This window comes from Microtus pennsylvanicus, chromosome 11 (assembly GCF_037038515.1).
Source record: "Microtus pennsylvanicus isolate mMicPen1 chromosome 11, mMicPen1.hap1, whole genome shotgun sequence".
NCBI classification, from domain to species: domain Eukaryota; kingdom Metazoa; phylum Chordata; class Mammalia; order Rodentia; family Cricetidae; genus Microtus; species Microtus pennsylvanicus.
Genome location: NC_134589.1, coordinates 42,944,903 through 42,960,274, shown reverse-complemented (window position 1 = coordinate 42,960,274; position 15,372 = coordinate 42,944,903). Strand labels below are relative to the sequence as shown.

The following is a 15,372-nucleotide window of genomic DNA, read 5'->3' as shown; positions in this document are numbered from 1 at the left end:
GACGCCCCGCCTCTTGGTCTCGCAAGCTCGACTTGGCCGTCGGCGCAAGCCCCACCCCAGGCATCACTCGGCCCCGCCTCCCTCGAGGTGCGCCAGACTATGGAAAGGGCTGGAAAGAGCAGTCGTCGCTCCCCATCGCTGGCTCTGCCCTGGGTGATGTGGAAGCGAACAGGCTGAATGTACCCACACCCCCTTCGGATGGTTAAAGAATCGCAGCTGAGGTTCTTCCCCCCTCCTTTTTTGTTTGTTTTTGTTTTTCTAGACGACAGGGTGCAGTTGAATTTTTCTTTTCTTTTTTTAATTTGTTATTTTTTTTTAAAAAAAACACTGTCTTTTTTCATTATACATACCAATCCAAGTTCCCACTCCCTCTCCTCCTCCCTTCCCTCCACTTACCTCCCACCCCACCCCATCCACTACACAAAGAGGGTAAGGCACATTGCTTTGGGGAAGGTCCAAGGCCCTCCCTACTATATCTAGGCTGAGCAAGGTATCCATCCAAATAGAATAGATTCCCAAAAAGCCAGTACAAGCAGTAGGGATAAATCCTGGTGCCACTGCCAGTGGCCCCTCAGTTGAGATTCTTAAGGTCCTTTAATTCCTGTTTCCACTTAGGCTTCATGTGTCTATAGAGAGTAAGATTTAGTGCTTTATTTTGTTTATTTTGCTGCTGAGACTACTGAGACCCATAGAGAAGAAGTGTGCCTTTGGGCACAGTCCCCTGTGATTTCAGAACAGAGAACTTAGGGGCTTCAGAAGCATACTGGTGCTTGGAATTTGATTCAAGACCTGGTGTTCTGTACCAATGAGCATTTTCTTCATAGAGGGATCACACTTTCTATGTGAGTATAAAAGTATGCTCAACGAGTCTTTATAGACGGGGTCACTGAAGGTGAGTTCAGGGCTGGTCTTAGTGGGAGCCTCATGAATGGGCTCTGGGAGTGGAGAAATGGTTTTGTCCTTAAGAGCACCCATTCTTAGCTGGGCGGTGGTGGCGCATGCAGTGGTGGTGCATGCCTTTAATCCCAGCATTCGGGAAGCAGAGACAGGCAGATCTCTGTGAGTTCGAGGTCAGTCTGGTTCCACGACAGGCTCCAAAGTTACAGAGAAACCCTGTCTCAAACAAACAAACAAACAAACAACAAAAACCTTTATCTTTAGGAGGCTAGAGAGATGGCTCAGAGGTTAAGAGCACAGGCTGCTCTTCCAGAGGTCCTGAGTTCAATTCCCAGCAGCCACATGGTGGCTCACAACCATCTGTAATGAGATCTGGTGCCCTCTTCTGGCATGGAGGTGTATATGCAGGAGGAACATTGTATACACAATAAATAAATAAATCTTAAAGAGAGAGAGAGAGAGAGAGAGAGAGAGAGAGAGAGCACTCATTCTCGCAGAGGATCCTGATTTAATTCCCAGTGCTCACGGCAGCACACAACTGTTCAAAACTCCAGTTACAGGGTGTCCAAAGTCCTTTTCTGACCTCCACAGACACCAGGCATGTGTGAGGTGCAGACACACACACAAAATAAAATACATAAATCTAAAGGTAAAGAATGGAGGCTGGGTGGTAGTGGCACATGCCTTTAATTCCAGCACTTGGGAGGCAGAGGCAGGTGGATCTTAGTGAGTTCATGGCCAGCCTGGTCTACAGAGCAAGTTCTAAGATAGCCAAGACTGTTGTTACACAGAAAAACCCTGTCTCGAAAGATAAAAAATAAAATAAAAAAAAAAGAAGGAAAGAGAAGAAAGGAGTGGGTTGTGACCCAAAGCATTAGGGCCACTGCTTCCTGTGCTGTGGAGCCCAGCTGAGAGAACCACGCTTCCACAAGGAGAGGCAAGAAGTGAAGCTTTGTTCTTTTATGATAAGAAGAGAAACCTCCCCCAGAGCGCTTAGCAGCTCTCCTCCCATCCCTCCTCCCACCCCTCTCCTCTCCACTGCCCCAAATATCCAACTGGGAAGTGGGGGTCGGATGGGACAAACATCTAGTCGGGGATGGCCCTAATCAAACAATAAATCATTAACTGTGTATTTGCTGTTGATGAGGCCAGGCGCCATGGTCCCATTTTATGAAAAGCAAGACTTGGAGAGATGGATGTAACCGGCTCACAGGGGGACAACACCTGCTCTCTTTCTGCCTTCCCAACCCACCATGCTATCCCAGCTACCCATGACCCTCCTGACTCTGGTCTTGGCGAGGGTTCTATTTCCCAGCGCTCCTAGGGGTAGGGTTCTGGGAATGTGACCCTTTGTTGCAGCTGTGTTTGGAGGAGGGGACTAGGGCTGGGCCAGAGGATGAGCAAACAGAAGCAGAAATCCAGTGAAATAGCAACTTCTCTTCAGTTTGATTCCTTTTCCAGGCAGGACGGTCGAGGCTCCGGAAGCTCTGAGGCCAGCTTGCCAGGCCCTCTGCTAGAGGCCTGCCATGGCACCTCTGAGGCCCTTCCTCATACTAGCCCTGCTGGCGTGGATTTCTCTAGCTGACCAAGGTATGGGGGTGACTGGTGGGCATCTAGGGCAGTGCAGGGTGGGCAGGTTGCCTGGCCTGGGCTGTAAAGACTGGCATTCCCTCCCTCAGAGTCATGCAAGGGCCGCTGTGCGCAGGGGTTTGTGGCCTCCAGGAAGTGTCAGTGTGACGAGCTTTGCAGTTACTATCAGAGCTGCTGTGCTGACTATATGGAGCAGTGCAAGCCCCAAGGTTTGTTCAGAGCCCTGTGGGTGGGCGTGGGGGTCCCCTGTGCTCCTGGAAGCTCACTGCCGCCCTCTTTGCCTGCAGTGACTCGGGGGGATGTGTTCACTATGCCGGAAGATGAGTACTGGAACTACGAGTATTCAGAGGGGACCGGGAACGGCACCAGCTCCACTGTGCAACCAGAAAGCGTTCCTCCGCAGCCCCAAACTGAAAGCACTTCAAAGCCAACAGCTTTCCTGAAGCCCGAGGAACAGACTCCCGAACCGCAGGCAGGCATCCCAGAACCTGAAGTGGGGTACCAGGAAAGGCCTGACACCACTGATCAAGGGACCTCTGACTTCCCAGAGGAAGAGTTGTGTAATGGGAAGCCCTTTGACGCCTTCACGGACCTCAAGAACGGTTCCATCTTTGCCTTCCGAGGTGCCTCAATGGACAAGTCTGGTGGTGGTGGGGTCTGCCCTAGGAACATCTGTTTCTCACACAGCTTCCCCTATTCTAGGGCAGTACTGCTATGAGCTAGATGAAACGGCGGTGAAGCCTGGGTACCCCAAACTCATCCGAGATGTCTGGGGCATCGAGGGTCCCATTGATGCTGCCTTCACTCGCATCAACTGTCAGGGGAAGACCTACTTTTTCAAGGTACCAGACCCAAGCCTATGAGTCAAGGTAAAGAGTATCAAGGTTGACAGGGTTTTCAGGAGCTGCTGAGAGCCAGTTCAGGATCTAGGACTGCTTCTTTGCCCGGCAGTAGGTCCTCACCTTTCCATCTTGCCTGCCTCTCAGGGAAGTCAGTACTGGCGCTTCGAAGATGGTGTTTTGGACCCTGACTATCCCCGGAACATCTCTGAAGGCTTCATTGGCATACCAGACAATATCGATGCCGCTTTAGCCCTTCCTGCCCACCGCTACAGTGGCCGGGAGAGAGCCTACTTCTTTAAGGGTACTCAGGGTGGGAGGTGCAGGGGCAGGGAGTAAAGGAGTCCCTGTTCTCTTCTACACTTTCCTGAGTCAGGGCTTTGGGGGTATGCTCCTACCCTGCCTCAGAGCTCCCCAGCCCTTCTGATGCCAGCTGTCCTGCTCCTCAGGGAAGCAGTACTGGGAGTACGAATTCCAACAGCAGCCCAGCCAAGAGGACTGCGAAGGCAGCTCTCTGTCAACCGTGTTTGAGCGCTTTGCCTTGCTTCACCGAGGCCGTTGGGACAACATCTTTGAGCTCCTCTTCTGGGACAGTTCCTCGGGTATGGAGGGAGAGCAAGTCTGGCTTCTTTCTCCAGAAAGTGGGTTTGGAGCAGGGCTGGACTATGGTGGTGGGGGGCTAAGGGGGGAGGAGACTGGAATTGTGGCACCATTGATCAAAAGTTGTTTGCTCTGGCTAGACTTTGCTTCTGTTGACTTTTGGGGGTGAGGCTTGGCTCCATTTGGACCCCATACCTTGAACTTTGCCTAACACAGCAGAAGGAGGGGCCAGAGGATAAGGGGTTTGGGAGGGGGCAGAGACGCAAGGGATACAATGGAGAGAGGACACAGGAAAAAGCACTGGATAGGGGTACTGAGTTCTAGCATGACCTTGTGTATCTTGGGCAGGATACAGTAGATGAACTCTATAGGGCCTGCTGGAGCTAGCTGTAGTAGCACAAGTCTTAATCCCAGCACTTGGGAGGCAGAGGCAGGCAGATCTCTGTGAGTTAAGAGGCCAGCCTGGTCTTCATAGTGAGTTTCAGACCAGCCATGGGAGAAACCTTGTTTCAATATGTGTGTGTGTGTCCTACTGGAGAAATCAAAGCCTGGATCCTCAAAATTCATTAACCTCTTCCCTGCTACAGAAGGCACCAGCGGACCCCAGTTCATCAGCCGGGACTGGCATGGTGTGCCAGGGAAAGTGGATGCTGCTATGGCTGGCCACATCTACATCGCAGACTCCACATCTCATGCCTTCCCGGCCAAAAAAAAGAAGTCTAGGCGCCGCAGCCGAAAACGCTACCGTTCTCGCTATGGCCGCCGCAGCCGCCGCAGCCTGAACTCCCGTCGTTCATCGCTTTCATCCTGGTTCTCCTTGTTCTCTAGTGAGGAGAGTGATCTAGGAACCTACAATGATGATTATTATGATATGAACTGGCTCGTACCTGCCACCTGTGAGCCCATTCAGAGCGTCTACTTCTTCTCTGGAGGTGGGAGTCCCTGCTACCCCTGAAGCTGGTTTTGCGGTGTGTGTGTGTGTGTGTGTGTGTGTGTGTGTGTGTGTGTGTCTTTCCTGCATGTTTTGGTCCTTGAGTGCTGAGCACTACTTGTAGATGGTGACCTTATCTACCTGGTGGATGTTCACTTTCACTTCTGAGAGAAACCCTTGTTTTGTTTTTGTTTTTTGTTTTTTGTTTTTTTTCCAGCGACAGGACCAGGCAGGATCTCACACTCACACACTTTCTTTCCATTCTCTCTTTCAGACAAGTACTACCGAGTCAACCTTAGAACGCGGCGCGTGGACTCTGTGAACCCTCCATACCCACGCTCTATTGCTCAGTATTGGCTGGGCTGCTCAGTCCCTGAAAAGTAGGAGTCAGCCCACACAGCGGAGACTCAGGAAACCCATCCTTCAGCCTTTTCCTTCCAGCCCAATAAAGTCTGTTGGCCCCGAGTTTAAGACTACTGTCCTGAATAGAGTGGACAGCCCTGTCCCCTGGACAAAGGAGGACCAGTGGGGCTCTCAGGGCTGATTGAGAGGGGCAGAGAAGACCCCACTTGGCTCGGGTGCTCTTCCTAAACCAGAAACACTGGAGGCTTGTGAGAGCTACACTTCCAAGTCCCCATCCATCACATTCGGTGTCCCCCCCCCCAGTCCATCCTGCTCCACAGTTAAATGAATTCCAGCCCCCGTGGTGATAAGTTACCCAGCCACCCTCTTCAGGTGAGGCTTCTTTGATGGTGGAGTTAACCAGGGCCTCAGAGGAGATGAGGAGCTAGAGAGTAGAATTCAACTCAGCTTTGCTCTCCACTGTGAATCTAGATTACATGTAATTCCCAAATAACAAAGGGATAGACTCCCACAACACTACCTAACGGGGGCTTTTCTCTGAGGCTTCTGCCCTGGGCATAGGGTGAGGGGCAGAAAGAACATTGGCATACATCCCCTTTCTCATAGTAAAGCAGCTCAGAGGACCCTCACCGGAGGAAAGCTTGGCTGTAAAAGTGAAAGTCTTTGTGAACCCCTGGCTCCAGGATCCTGGTTTTCAGGAAGCCTGTCCGGCCTTTTAGTTTTTCTTTTTCGAGACAGGTTTCTTTGTGTAGCCCTAGCAGTCCTGAAACTCACTCTGTAAACCAGGCTGACCTTAAATGCAGAGATCTGCCTGCTTCTGCCTACCAAGTGCTGGGATTAAAGGCATGTGCCACCACCGCCCAGCCTCTGTCTGGCCTTTTGAGGAGCCAGAAAGGGTTTCTATAGTAGCCCTGGGGGTAAACTGGTGGTGGCAACTGTTCCCTAGCCCTGCTGACAGTAAGTGGCTCCAACAACATCCTCATCCCACCCAGTTTCACTGCCCAGTCCTCAGAGAGTGGGACAGGAATTCACTCACTTTCCCCTGAAGGCGCCAAGACCAGGGCACTGGGGGATCTTAGAGGGCAGCTGAAGCCCTGGGAACTTTGGGGAGGTAGATTTCTGTGTTTGGGGGAAGGGTTTCTCACAGTACAGGACCAAGAGCAGAGACTGCCAGAGACTGAAGTTTGAGGAGGGAGGTGTGACCAGATTCTTTTTTTTCTAAATATTTATTTATTTATTATGGATACAATATTCTGTTTGCATATATGCCTGCTAGAAGAGGACACTAGACCTCATTACAGATGGTTGTGAGCCACCATATGGTTGCTGGGAATCGAACTTGGGTCCTTTGGAAGAGCACGCAATGCTCTTAACCGCTGAGCCATCTCTCCAGCCACTGTGACCAGATTCTTGGTGAAAGCTGGGATGTGTATCATTCTGGTCCAACCTAGAACTCTATCAGCCCCAATCCTGCCTTGCTTCCCTTTTCAACCTCTCTTGAGTGAGTGAATGCTAAGCCTCTTCCCTCTGGAGGCGGAGCCACCCACTCCGAACAGCTTAAAACCCTAAGGCATGAGCCTGGTGTGGGCAACAGCCCCGGCATGGCCCTCTGACTCCTCGCCCTGTGCCAGCTCCATGGCCAGTCCTGTGGAAGCGGAAGCATCTCCAGGTGATCTGGTGGGGAAAGGGTGGGTAGGGTGAGGGAGAGTAACAAGGAGGGATGGTGAAGGGTGAGGAGTGTAAGAAGTAGGGGCAGCAAGGCTTTGAAGCTGGGCTGAGAGGCTCTTGCTAGGGAGTCCTGGTTTGATTGCCATCCCGGCCCACAGGCTGTGCCAGTGGGTTGGGTCCCCATCGGAGAAAGAGGACCACTTTCAGTATTGGGCAGTTGCTGGAGCTGGAACGGGTCTTTGCAGCTAGGCCCTATCCTGACATCAGTACCCGTGAGTACCTGGCCCAAGTAACTCACCTGCCTGAAGCCAAGATCCAGGTGAGCTGCAATAGTCCAACTTCTGGGCTTGACACGGCACTTCTCCTCTCTGAGAATCCTGCCTTCATATTCCGATTTCTGTCCCAGGAGAGTGTGCTGGTGCCAAAATATATCCCTTTATTTTCCCTATCAGGTGTGGTTCCAGAACCGCCGAGCCAAGAGAATCAAGAACAGAAAGCCAGGAGCCCTAAACCCTAGGCTGAAGCTTCCTCGAAACGCCTCTTCTCTTCCAGACACTCCCCAGCAACCCTGGGACCCTGGGACACCAGGCCAGCCTCTACACCCCACCAGTTCAGTTCAGCAGGTTTCAGCATGCCCACAGACTTCCTGTGGAGCTCCCAGCTTGGGTCCAGGGCAGAGTCGAGCAGAGGCTAAAGCTGCAGCCCCATGGGGACCAAGTGGGGCTTTAGGGGTTCACCCTTCTTTAGAGCAAATTGTTCCTCAGACCTCACTGAGCAGCCTGTCTGACCTTATCTATTCTTCAGCTGTTGTCACCAATAGAGATCACTCCTAACTTAGCTGTAGAGGTCTTAGGAGTTTGGCTCTGGCTCTTGTAGCCCACTCTATCTCTCCCGGAGTGGAGCACATTAAGAATTCCTGCCTCTTTTTACACAGGGAATATTCTCTAAGAGTCTAGCTCAGAGACCCATCCCTCCACTCCCAACTTCCAGCAACCTAGGGTTCCGTGCAGTGGCTGGAGCCTAGCTCTCCTGGTCATTTTGGAGGCATATGCCCATTATCTCATCAGGAGGTATCGCCAAGGTAAGGGACCATGTTGTCCACCTCTACCGCCAGGCTTGGCTCCACCATTCCCATTATCTTAGCTGATGATCTCTTCCCTCTGAAGGGGCAGCCACCAGTCTGAGTGAGCCCTGTCAGGACCTTATCTATGAGCCGGGGAACGGTACTGCTCCTGTGCTGGACTGCTAGGAGACCCACCTTTTCATGGTTCAGAGCCCCATTGCCTGACTTCCTGTCACCTGGACAAATTAATCAGAATTGTGGATTTGAAGAGGGAGTGATATTGAAGTTACAGAAATAGAAGCCCAGGTCTTAGGTTGATTGAATTTCCCCAGAGATCAGATTGGCTGTCCTCTGATGTGGGCTGTGGGGACAACCTGACAGACCCGGGGAGGGGGTGTGGTAGCCTTGGGCTTTTGTATCACTATCATCTGTAATACCAACTAATCTCCAAATAAAACAAAACCCTACTTTAATCTGGATTGTTGTATTGCAAATGGTGATGAGGCTTGCTTGCCTGGGAACTTTATCTCCCACCACCAAATCCCCAAATAGGGTCAGGTGCCACAGGCTCAGGGTAGGAATCACGTCCAGGCTTCTGCTGGGATTAGAGAGTGGTTAATTAAAGGGCTCAGAGCTCACACAGGCTCTGGGGACACAGTAGCTGGCTTGCACTCCAGGATGTTCTAGTTACCTCCACCTCTGGAGCTGCTTTGGAGAGAAAAGCAAGGAGTCTGCAACCAGTCTGTGTTGGCTTCCAACCCTAGCTCTGCTATGTGACTACATCTGCAAAGCAGGATGCAATCATTCCTGTCCTGGGAAAATATAGGTAAAAACTTCATGTGATGATGTGATAAAAACTCAATAAATGCTAGCTCCCCCTGCTCCATATAGGAAGTCATGAGAAATGGGTAAGGCCCCAACTTCCTGTCCCTCTGCCAAGCACCTCCTGGACCCTGGGCGCTTTGGATGAGGCAGAGAGGAAGGGGCTGGAAGAGTTCCCTCTCCTCTGTTGTGAACTGGCCACCTAATTCCCAACACCCTCTGCCTGTGCAGATGGAAGGATCCTTGGAGCTTGCCTCTTGCTTCATTGCACCAGGGCATAAACTAGATCTTGGCTTATTATCTCCAGATGCTAGCATAGTGCCTGGCCTATAGAACTACTGTTCGTAAGAGCTTGATGCCACTAAAACGTACTGGCCTGTTGGAAGGGACCAGGAACTAGGGGACAATTCCTTCCAACAAAGGACCCCAAGTTTACTGTGAGATACCCTAGGCTGGTCCAAGTCTGTTGGAAGAGATTCTGCTGAAGTCAAACCTCTAACACGTGGAAGGCTTCGACTTAAATCCAGGTACTTAATGATATATAGGCATACATATGTATGCAGCCTGGCATACAGAGAGCACAGGGAAGTGAACCACGAGTCATGTGTTGTCGTCGTCCCCCCCCCCCCCAGGCTTCAGTGAGGCTTTCTGACCCAACCTTTAGCAGCCCTGGTGATCAGAAACTGTTTTTGTTTTGTCTAAACTGTTTCCTGCGCCACCAGAACCAGCAATGATTCACTTCTTTAATCCCGGCACTCCGGAGGCAGTTACAGGCTGATCCCTGTGAGTTCAAGGCCAGCCTGGTCTACCTATACTTTCTTGCACTTGACACTTCTCCCTACTAACAGGAACTGGCAAAAACAACTGACAGAATATCTACTGATCAGTAAGGATATAAGAGACAAGATTAGAGAAAACCAGATGGTCCAGAGGGATGGCTCAGTAGGTAAAAGCAGCTGCTGTACAAGCCTGATGAGCAGAGTCCACAGAAGGAGTTGGATCCCAGCATTTATAGAGAGGAGAGACAGGAAAAGGTAGCGGAGTAACACAAACAAGAGACTCATATGAAAACTCTGTACTCACATGCATTCACACATGGAAGTAAAATAAATTACAAAAAAAATTAAGGAAAAAAACCACACTATCTGAGCACATCAGTCTACAATTAAGAGGGCTGAAGTGATGGCTCAGTGGTTCATGGCTCTTGCAGAGAATGGAGTCTCAGCCCCAGCACCCACACAGCAGCTGAACTCTAGCTCCTCCTCTTATCCCCACGAGCTCCTGTATGCATATATAGCCACACATACACAAGAAAGGAAGGAAAGCTGGTAGGCCAGACAGATCTCAAAGACCTGCATGATGGCACATGCCTGGATCCTAGGACTCAGGAGGCAGAGGTGGAGGATTGCCATGAGTCTGAGGTCAGCCAGAGCTACATAGTAAGACCCTGTCACAAACAAGAGAGACGGCAGATATTGAGCAATTCTCAGAATCACAGGAGGTTTTGTGCTTTGTACTCTTATAGGATCTAAAATAAAAACACACTGAACACAAGAAATATTTATTAGATAAATAACATTTTTCAAGGGTCTTAAACAGTTTCTCCAACTTAAGTTCTGAACACAGATGCTCTAACTTATCTACGTTCTGAAAAGTGCAACACAACACAGACAACAGGACAATGTGGACACCTTTGGCTCCATTGAACAGAAGGATCACAGCTGATCATCTGGTTTTCAGCATGTTTTGACTTCTGGAAAATGGCCTGATCCCATTTTCTTTTCTAGAAAAAGTTAGCTGCCTGGCTTCCAGTTCCACCATCCTGTATCAACCACTTTTATCTGATGCCTGTTTTCTGACTGGTTCTTCTCAGGTTCACGCCTTCTGCTTCCTTAGGGTCTTCTGCCAAGATACGTGGATGAAGGATGGTGACTGATTTATGCACTTGGTCCAGTTCACGGCAGTCTGGCCCATTTGGGGAGAAGGTCTGGATTCGTTCTTCTGATGGGAAAACCCCAGACTCAACAGACTCAGAATGAACCGCAGAAGGCAAATGAGCACTGGATTCAGGAGCAGTTATTGAGAGCAGTTCTTTCAGTTTTAAAGAATCACTGCTGTCTGAATCTTCTCTAATTCCTCTCCAAGGAAACTGACAGCAGATATGGCTCCCCAAGGAAGAACTTGACCTGGTCCTCTAACTAACTGGAGCTGAGTACACAGAGCTTCGTGGATTGACTGAGAGTCAGTGATGGACAACGGACAGTCTGGGGCTCCCCAAACTTCTTCCAGACTTTGATGTGAAGCATCAGTTATAGCTCCCCGAGTTCGCCTTCCATCACCCTCACCATGATGTACAGCTCTGCCAAACCTACCACCGAGGCGACGATCAATGCAGCCAGCACTCTCTGCCAGTGGAAAGAACCAGGTAGGGGATGCAGGCTAACAACTAAATCTGCAGCCCCTAGCACCTCTAACAAGAACAGAGATTCCCTATCCCAGTCCTTAAGACAGTGGTTCTCAATCTGTGGGTCACAACCCCATATGACCCTTTCACAGGGTTGCATATCAAATATTTACATTATGATTCATAACAGCAACAAAATCAGTTATGAAGTAGCAATGAAACTAATGTTATGGCCGGGGGTCTCCACATGAGAACTGTATTACCAGGCCTCTGCACTAGGAAGGATAAGAACCACTGCCCTGTTCATTGAATAAATATATGCAACTGATAACCTGTGCACTTTAACACACATCCTCCCTTTCCCATTAACCCCAACAAGGGCACTTTGTCCTGCCCAGTGCCTACTCACCGAGGCCATTTCTGTGAAGATATACTGGCTTCCTAGGTAAGTGCAGACAAAGGCAGCTGCCACCGTGACGATGAAGTTGAAGATGGTAATGACCAGTGCCTTCACCGACCTCACTTGGGAAAGCAGTTCAGAGAAACATTCAGGTCAACGTTCTCAGGGAGATCCTATTGCCTCCTAGCTGCTCCCACATCTACTAGGTTCTCCTTCAGAGACCAAGACTGAATATCTTAGCCTTGTGCCAAGTGCGCAGTGGGAAGGAAGGCCAGGACCAGTCCTGAGAGGCTTGAGCAGCCTGGGTTCCTAGCACCTCACCTTGTTTTCCTAGGTCACTCAGAGTCCCCCCACGCTGTGCATCCTGGGAAAAAAACAGAACAACAACAACAAAAAAAAACCCAGATGATTTCAGAACGAAATTCTGTTTAGAAATCTATCTTTGCCAGTCTGGTCTCAGCCCTTTCTTCTCAACAGACTAATTCTGCCCTCTCCAGGGATTCTTTTCCTTGGATTTGTATGATGCCTTTTAAATGATAAAAAGGAGGATGCAGGCTCCCAGGATCCATCTCCTTTCCTACCTTACAGCAGAACATGCCAAAGGAGTCTTGTCAGGAAAAATAAAACGCTATAGGTATACCTGTAACCCTAACATTTGGGAGGCTGGACAAGAGAATACAGAATTCCAGGCCTGCCTGGGCCACAGAGCCCCTTCCTTAAATGAAGAAAGAGCGCAAAGGCTCACCTCCACTTCTATGATATTTAAGAATCGGTTACCATCTAGGCCGAGTCTCAGTGAACATACTCAAGATTATGTTTGCTCTAGATAGAACACAGAGGCCTTTTTGTGGTGTTATTTGTTTTTCAAGACAGGACCTCTCCATGTTAACAGCCCTGGCTGGGATTAAAGACATGAACCACCACGCCTGACAGAACACAGAGATCTTACAGTTCTAGAACAGTACATAAAGTGAGCTTGAATTGCCATGTTTTTCTTTCCCTTTTTGATACAGGGTCTCACTATACAGTTCTGGCTGGCTTCAAACTCAGAGATCCACCTGCCCCTGCATCAGGAGTACTTGATTAAAGGTGTGTGCCACTAAACTCTGTTACTGTTGTTTTTAAAATTAAAACTCTGGCTGGGTGGTGGTAGCACATGCCTTTAATCCCAGCACTTGGGAGGCAGAGGCAGGTGGATCTCTGAGTTTGAGGCCAGCATGGTCTACAAGAGCTATTTCCAAGATAGTCAGAACTGTTTCAGAGAAACCCTGTATCAAAAAACTAAAACTAAATAAAAAAATAAATAAAAATTAAATTAAAATTCTGTAGGTATTTCTGCTGCAGGAGTAGGCCTTACCTGACAAGTGACATTTCGAGTGATCCGCTTATATTCCTCATTGGCTAGCTGTATCTTAATCTTCTCTAGTCGGGCAACCAGCTCTGGATTCTAAAGCAAAAACAACCACATGAGAAGAATGAAATTCTTCCACATATTTCTTGATACAAAATATATCATTGATTCCAATGTGCAATGTACTGCGAAGGGTGCTGGGGGCCTCTGCATACTGGTTTTACTTCCATTGCCTGGGAAATGGGTTACTGGGTCTCAGTTTTTTCCACATCTGTCAGACAAATTTTCCTTCTCTGATTTTAGATTCCAAAGATTTTGTTATTGTTGTTTTTTTCTAGGCAGGGTTTCTCTGGGTATCCCTGGCTGTCCTGGAACTCCCACTATAGACCAGGCTGGTCTTAAACTCAAGAGATCTGCCTGCCTCTGCCTCTGGAGTATTGGGATCTAAGCCATGCACCACGACTGCCTGGTTCCAAATATTTTTTTTTGTTGCTGTTTAATCCTTTGTACATGTGCACACACAAGCCACGGTGCATGTGTGGAGGTAAGAGACAACCTTTAGAAGTTACCTCTCTCCCTACACCATGTGGGTCCTGAGGACTAAAGCCAGGTTCCCATGTTTGGTGGCAACTGCCCCAACTTGCTATCTCACTGGTTCCCAAATTTTATTTATTTATTTTTTGATGCTAAGAACTGAACTCAGGGCTTTGTCCAGTACTCTTCCACAAAGCCACATTCCAGCTATTCCAAATAATTAAAATACAAGATCTCAAACCTGAAAACTGGTTAATAAAATCCATACCCAACTCAGCATGTACTTACTCTCACAAATATATCCCTTACATACCCGAGGAGGTTTCACAACCTCTTGGAGGTAGATTTCACTGCCTTTTAGGAGTTCATGAAGGTACAGGTTGGAATCTGGGAAGAAAAAGGCTCCACATAATGACCCATGAAGCTGAGGCTGTAAGACTAAGTTTACCCAAATAAAACATGGCCATCCCGGCTTACCCATCCCTAGGATATATAGCCCCATAAATATGTATGTGTGTTGTACGTGTGTGTATACATGTGAATGCATCACCACACCCAGCCACCTGCCTTAGCCCCTCAGGTCCTAGGATTTCATGCATGTGCCATTCCCAACTTCATGATCATTTTATTAAATTAAGATAAATTTCAACCAAGACAAGTCCAGAACAATTCCGCCTTAGTATTTCCTAGTGCTACACAGTTAACTTTAGCTATCAGTAATACTTCAGTCATCCCTGCCAATGGTAGGTTAGTCTTGTGAAAATAATAGATCCGTCCTAGATAGGTCTGGGTTGTTGTGGGGCTAAACATTCAGAGGACACGGTATCGGAGGATCTTTCCCTAAGGTCCTTTTCAGTCCTAATAGTTGAGTATCTACTCTTTGCACTTCTGGCCAGGATATGTTAATTCTGGCAAAACATGCTACATGCCAGTTTACCCTATCCCTCCCTTAGCAGACAGGAAACGGATCCAAAGAGGAGAAATGACTTCTCTGAAAGGACTAGAACTAGATGTGATTCTTGGTTCAGACCTTTCAATATAGGTTTTTGGGTTTTTTTGTTTGTTTGTTTTTTGTCATTCTATTTCCCTACCATCACCCCTAAATGGGGGCTGAGGCGGGATCAGAATTCCCTTCTTGAGCGAAGAAGAGAGGGAAGCAGAGAAGGAAAAATACATAGCTCATTAAAAAAAAATTTAAAAATCCCCTGCCCTTGTCTTTCAGATGAAAGGAAAATCACTATTCCCACACGGGAGAAGCTCACTACGTTAAATGCTCCCCCGCCCCGCAATGTAGAAACTTAAAATGGTAAATAGTACTGGGCTAGAATCTCTAATTCCTTAAGAGTCAGGTGGACTTAGGTGGACTTTAAAAGAGGGCACTCAACAAAATCTGCACAAATCCGAAGAATTCCCACGGAAATTAAGATGGAAGTGGTGAACCTGGTTTAAGAGGGGTTTGGACTGGCTAAATGAGAACTTGGTAGGCACGCGTGAGTGATGGGGGGAAAAAGCCTCAGGAGGGATTAGATCTGAAAATGAGGCGACGACTCTTGATTGGGGTCCGCTCACTTCTTTCTCTCAGGTGCTGATGTAGTTCTCGGATCAGACGGAAGGGAATCAGGCGCCGGGGGCCCGTGGCGCCATCACTGCTCGTGTGTTTCTTCCCCAGAGCAGCCTCAAGCTGGGCACGCAGCTTCCGGGGCAGCTGCTCCCGTTCCAGTTCTCCGCCAGGGCCCAAAGCGCGAATCAATCGTTCGCCCCCGAGCAAGGAAGACGCCATTTCCAGCTCACTCTCTGGCCAGCTGATCCCAGACTGGGACTTCCGCTCACCTGCGCCGGAAGTAGCTGGACGAGCCCGCGCGGCCGTGGGGGGCGGGCCCGAGGGCCAAGGGGCGGGGCTTCGGCGCGGG

General features: G+C 49.1%; 3 protein-coding genes across 3 annotated transcripts; 2 read left to right on the top strand and 1 right to left on the bottom strand.

Moving 5' to 3' along the window:
• The first annotated feature begins 26 nt into the window (after positions 1 to 26).
• On the top strand, positions 27 to 5,322 carry Vtn (vitronectin). The gene is made up of 9 exons (XM_075991474.1): positions 27 to 221; positions 2,359 to 2,487; positions 2,577 to 2,696; positions 2,775 to 3,110; positions 3,190 to 3,329; positions 3,474 to 3,630; positions 3,776 to 3,928; positions 4,514 to 4,858; positions 5,132 to 5,322. Exons 2-9 carry the CDS (start codon positions 2,424 to 2,426, stop codon positions 5,239 to 5,241), a joined length of 1,425 nt encoding a protein of 474 aa, XP_075847589.1. The 5' UTR covers positions 27 to 221; positions 2,359 to 2,423; the 3' UTR covers positions 5,242 to 5,322.
• Positions 5,323 to 6,792: 1,470 nt separating this feature from the next.
• Positions 6,793 to 8,408, top strand: Sebox (SEBOX homeobox). Its single transcript, XM_075941797.1, has 3 exons — positions 6,793 to 6,908; positions 7,027 to 7,207; positions 7,341 to 8,408. Exons 1-3 carry the CDS (start codon positions 6,793 to 6,795, stop codon positions 7,719 to 7,721), a joined length of 678 nt encoding a protein of 225 aa, XP_075797912.1. The 3' UTR covers positions 7,722 to 8,408.
• A 1,910-nt stretch (positions 8,409 to 10,318) lies between these two features.
• Positions 10,319 to 15,283, bottom strand: Vma12 (vacuolar ATPase assembly factor VMA12). The gene is made up of 6 exons (XM_075991469.1): positions 15,032 to 15,283; positions 13,776 to 13,849; positions 12,935 to 13,024; positions 11,899 to 11,941; positions 11,587 to 11,699; positions 10,319 to 11,178 (listed from the first exon to the last, which is right to left on the bottom strand). Exons 1-6 carry the CDS (start codon positions 15,240 to 15,242, stop codon positions 11,083 to 11,085), a joined length of 627 nt encoding a protein of 208 aa, XP_075847584.1. The 5' UTR covers positions 15,243 to 15,283; the 3' UTR covers positions 10,319 to 11,082.
• Between the last annotated feature and the right edge of the window lie 89 nt (positions 15,284 to 15,372).

Excerpts from the sequence above, each read along its gene's own strand:
- Vtn (XM_075991474.1), top strand. The coding sequence starts at position 2,424 with ATGGCACCTCTGAGGCCCTTCCTCATACTAGCCCTGCTGGCGTGGATT. Across the intron at positions 2,697-2,774 it reads GGAGCAGTGCAAGCCCCAAG|TGACTCGGGGGGATGTGTTC; the intron begins GTTTGTTCAGAG and ends CTTTGCCTGCAG. Across the intron at positions 4,859-5,131 it reads CGTCTACTTCTTCTCTGGAG|ACAAGTACTACCGAGTCAAC; the intron begins GTGGGAGTCCCT and ends TCTCTCTTTCAG.
- Sebox (XM_075941797.1), top strand. The coding sequence starts at position 6,793 with ATGAGCCTGGTGTGGGCAACAGCCCCGGCATGGCCCTCTGACTCCTCG. Across the intron at positions 6,909-7,026 it reads GGTGATCTGGTGGGGAAAGG|ATTGCCATCCCGGCCCACAG; the intron begins GTGGGTAGGGTG and ends AGTCCTGGTTTG. Across the intron at positions 7,208-7,340 it reads TGCCTGAAGCCAAGATCCAG|GTGTGGTTCCAGAACCGCCG; the intron begins GTGAGCTGCAAT and ends TTTCCCTATCAG.
- Vma12 (XM_075991469.1), bottom strand. The coding sequence starts at position 15,242 with ATGGCGTCTTCCTTGCTCGGGGGCGAACGATTGATTCGCGCTTTGGGC. Across the intron at positions 13,025-13,775 it reads AGGTTGTGAAACCTCCTCGG|AATCCAGAGCTGGTTGCCCG; the intron begins GTATGTAAGGGA and ends TTTTTGCTTTAG. Across the intron at positions 11,700-11,898 it reads GAGTGACCTAGGAAAACAAG|TGAGGTCGGTGAAGGCACTG; the intron begins GTGAGGTGCTAG and ends TGCTTTCCCAAG.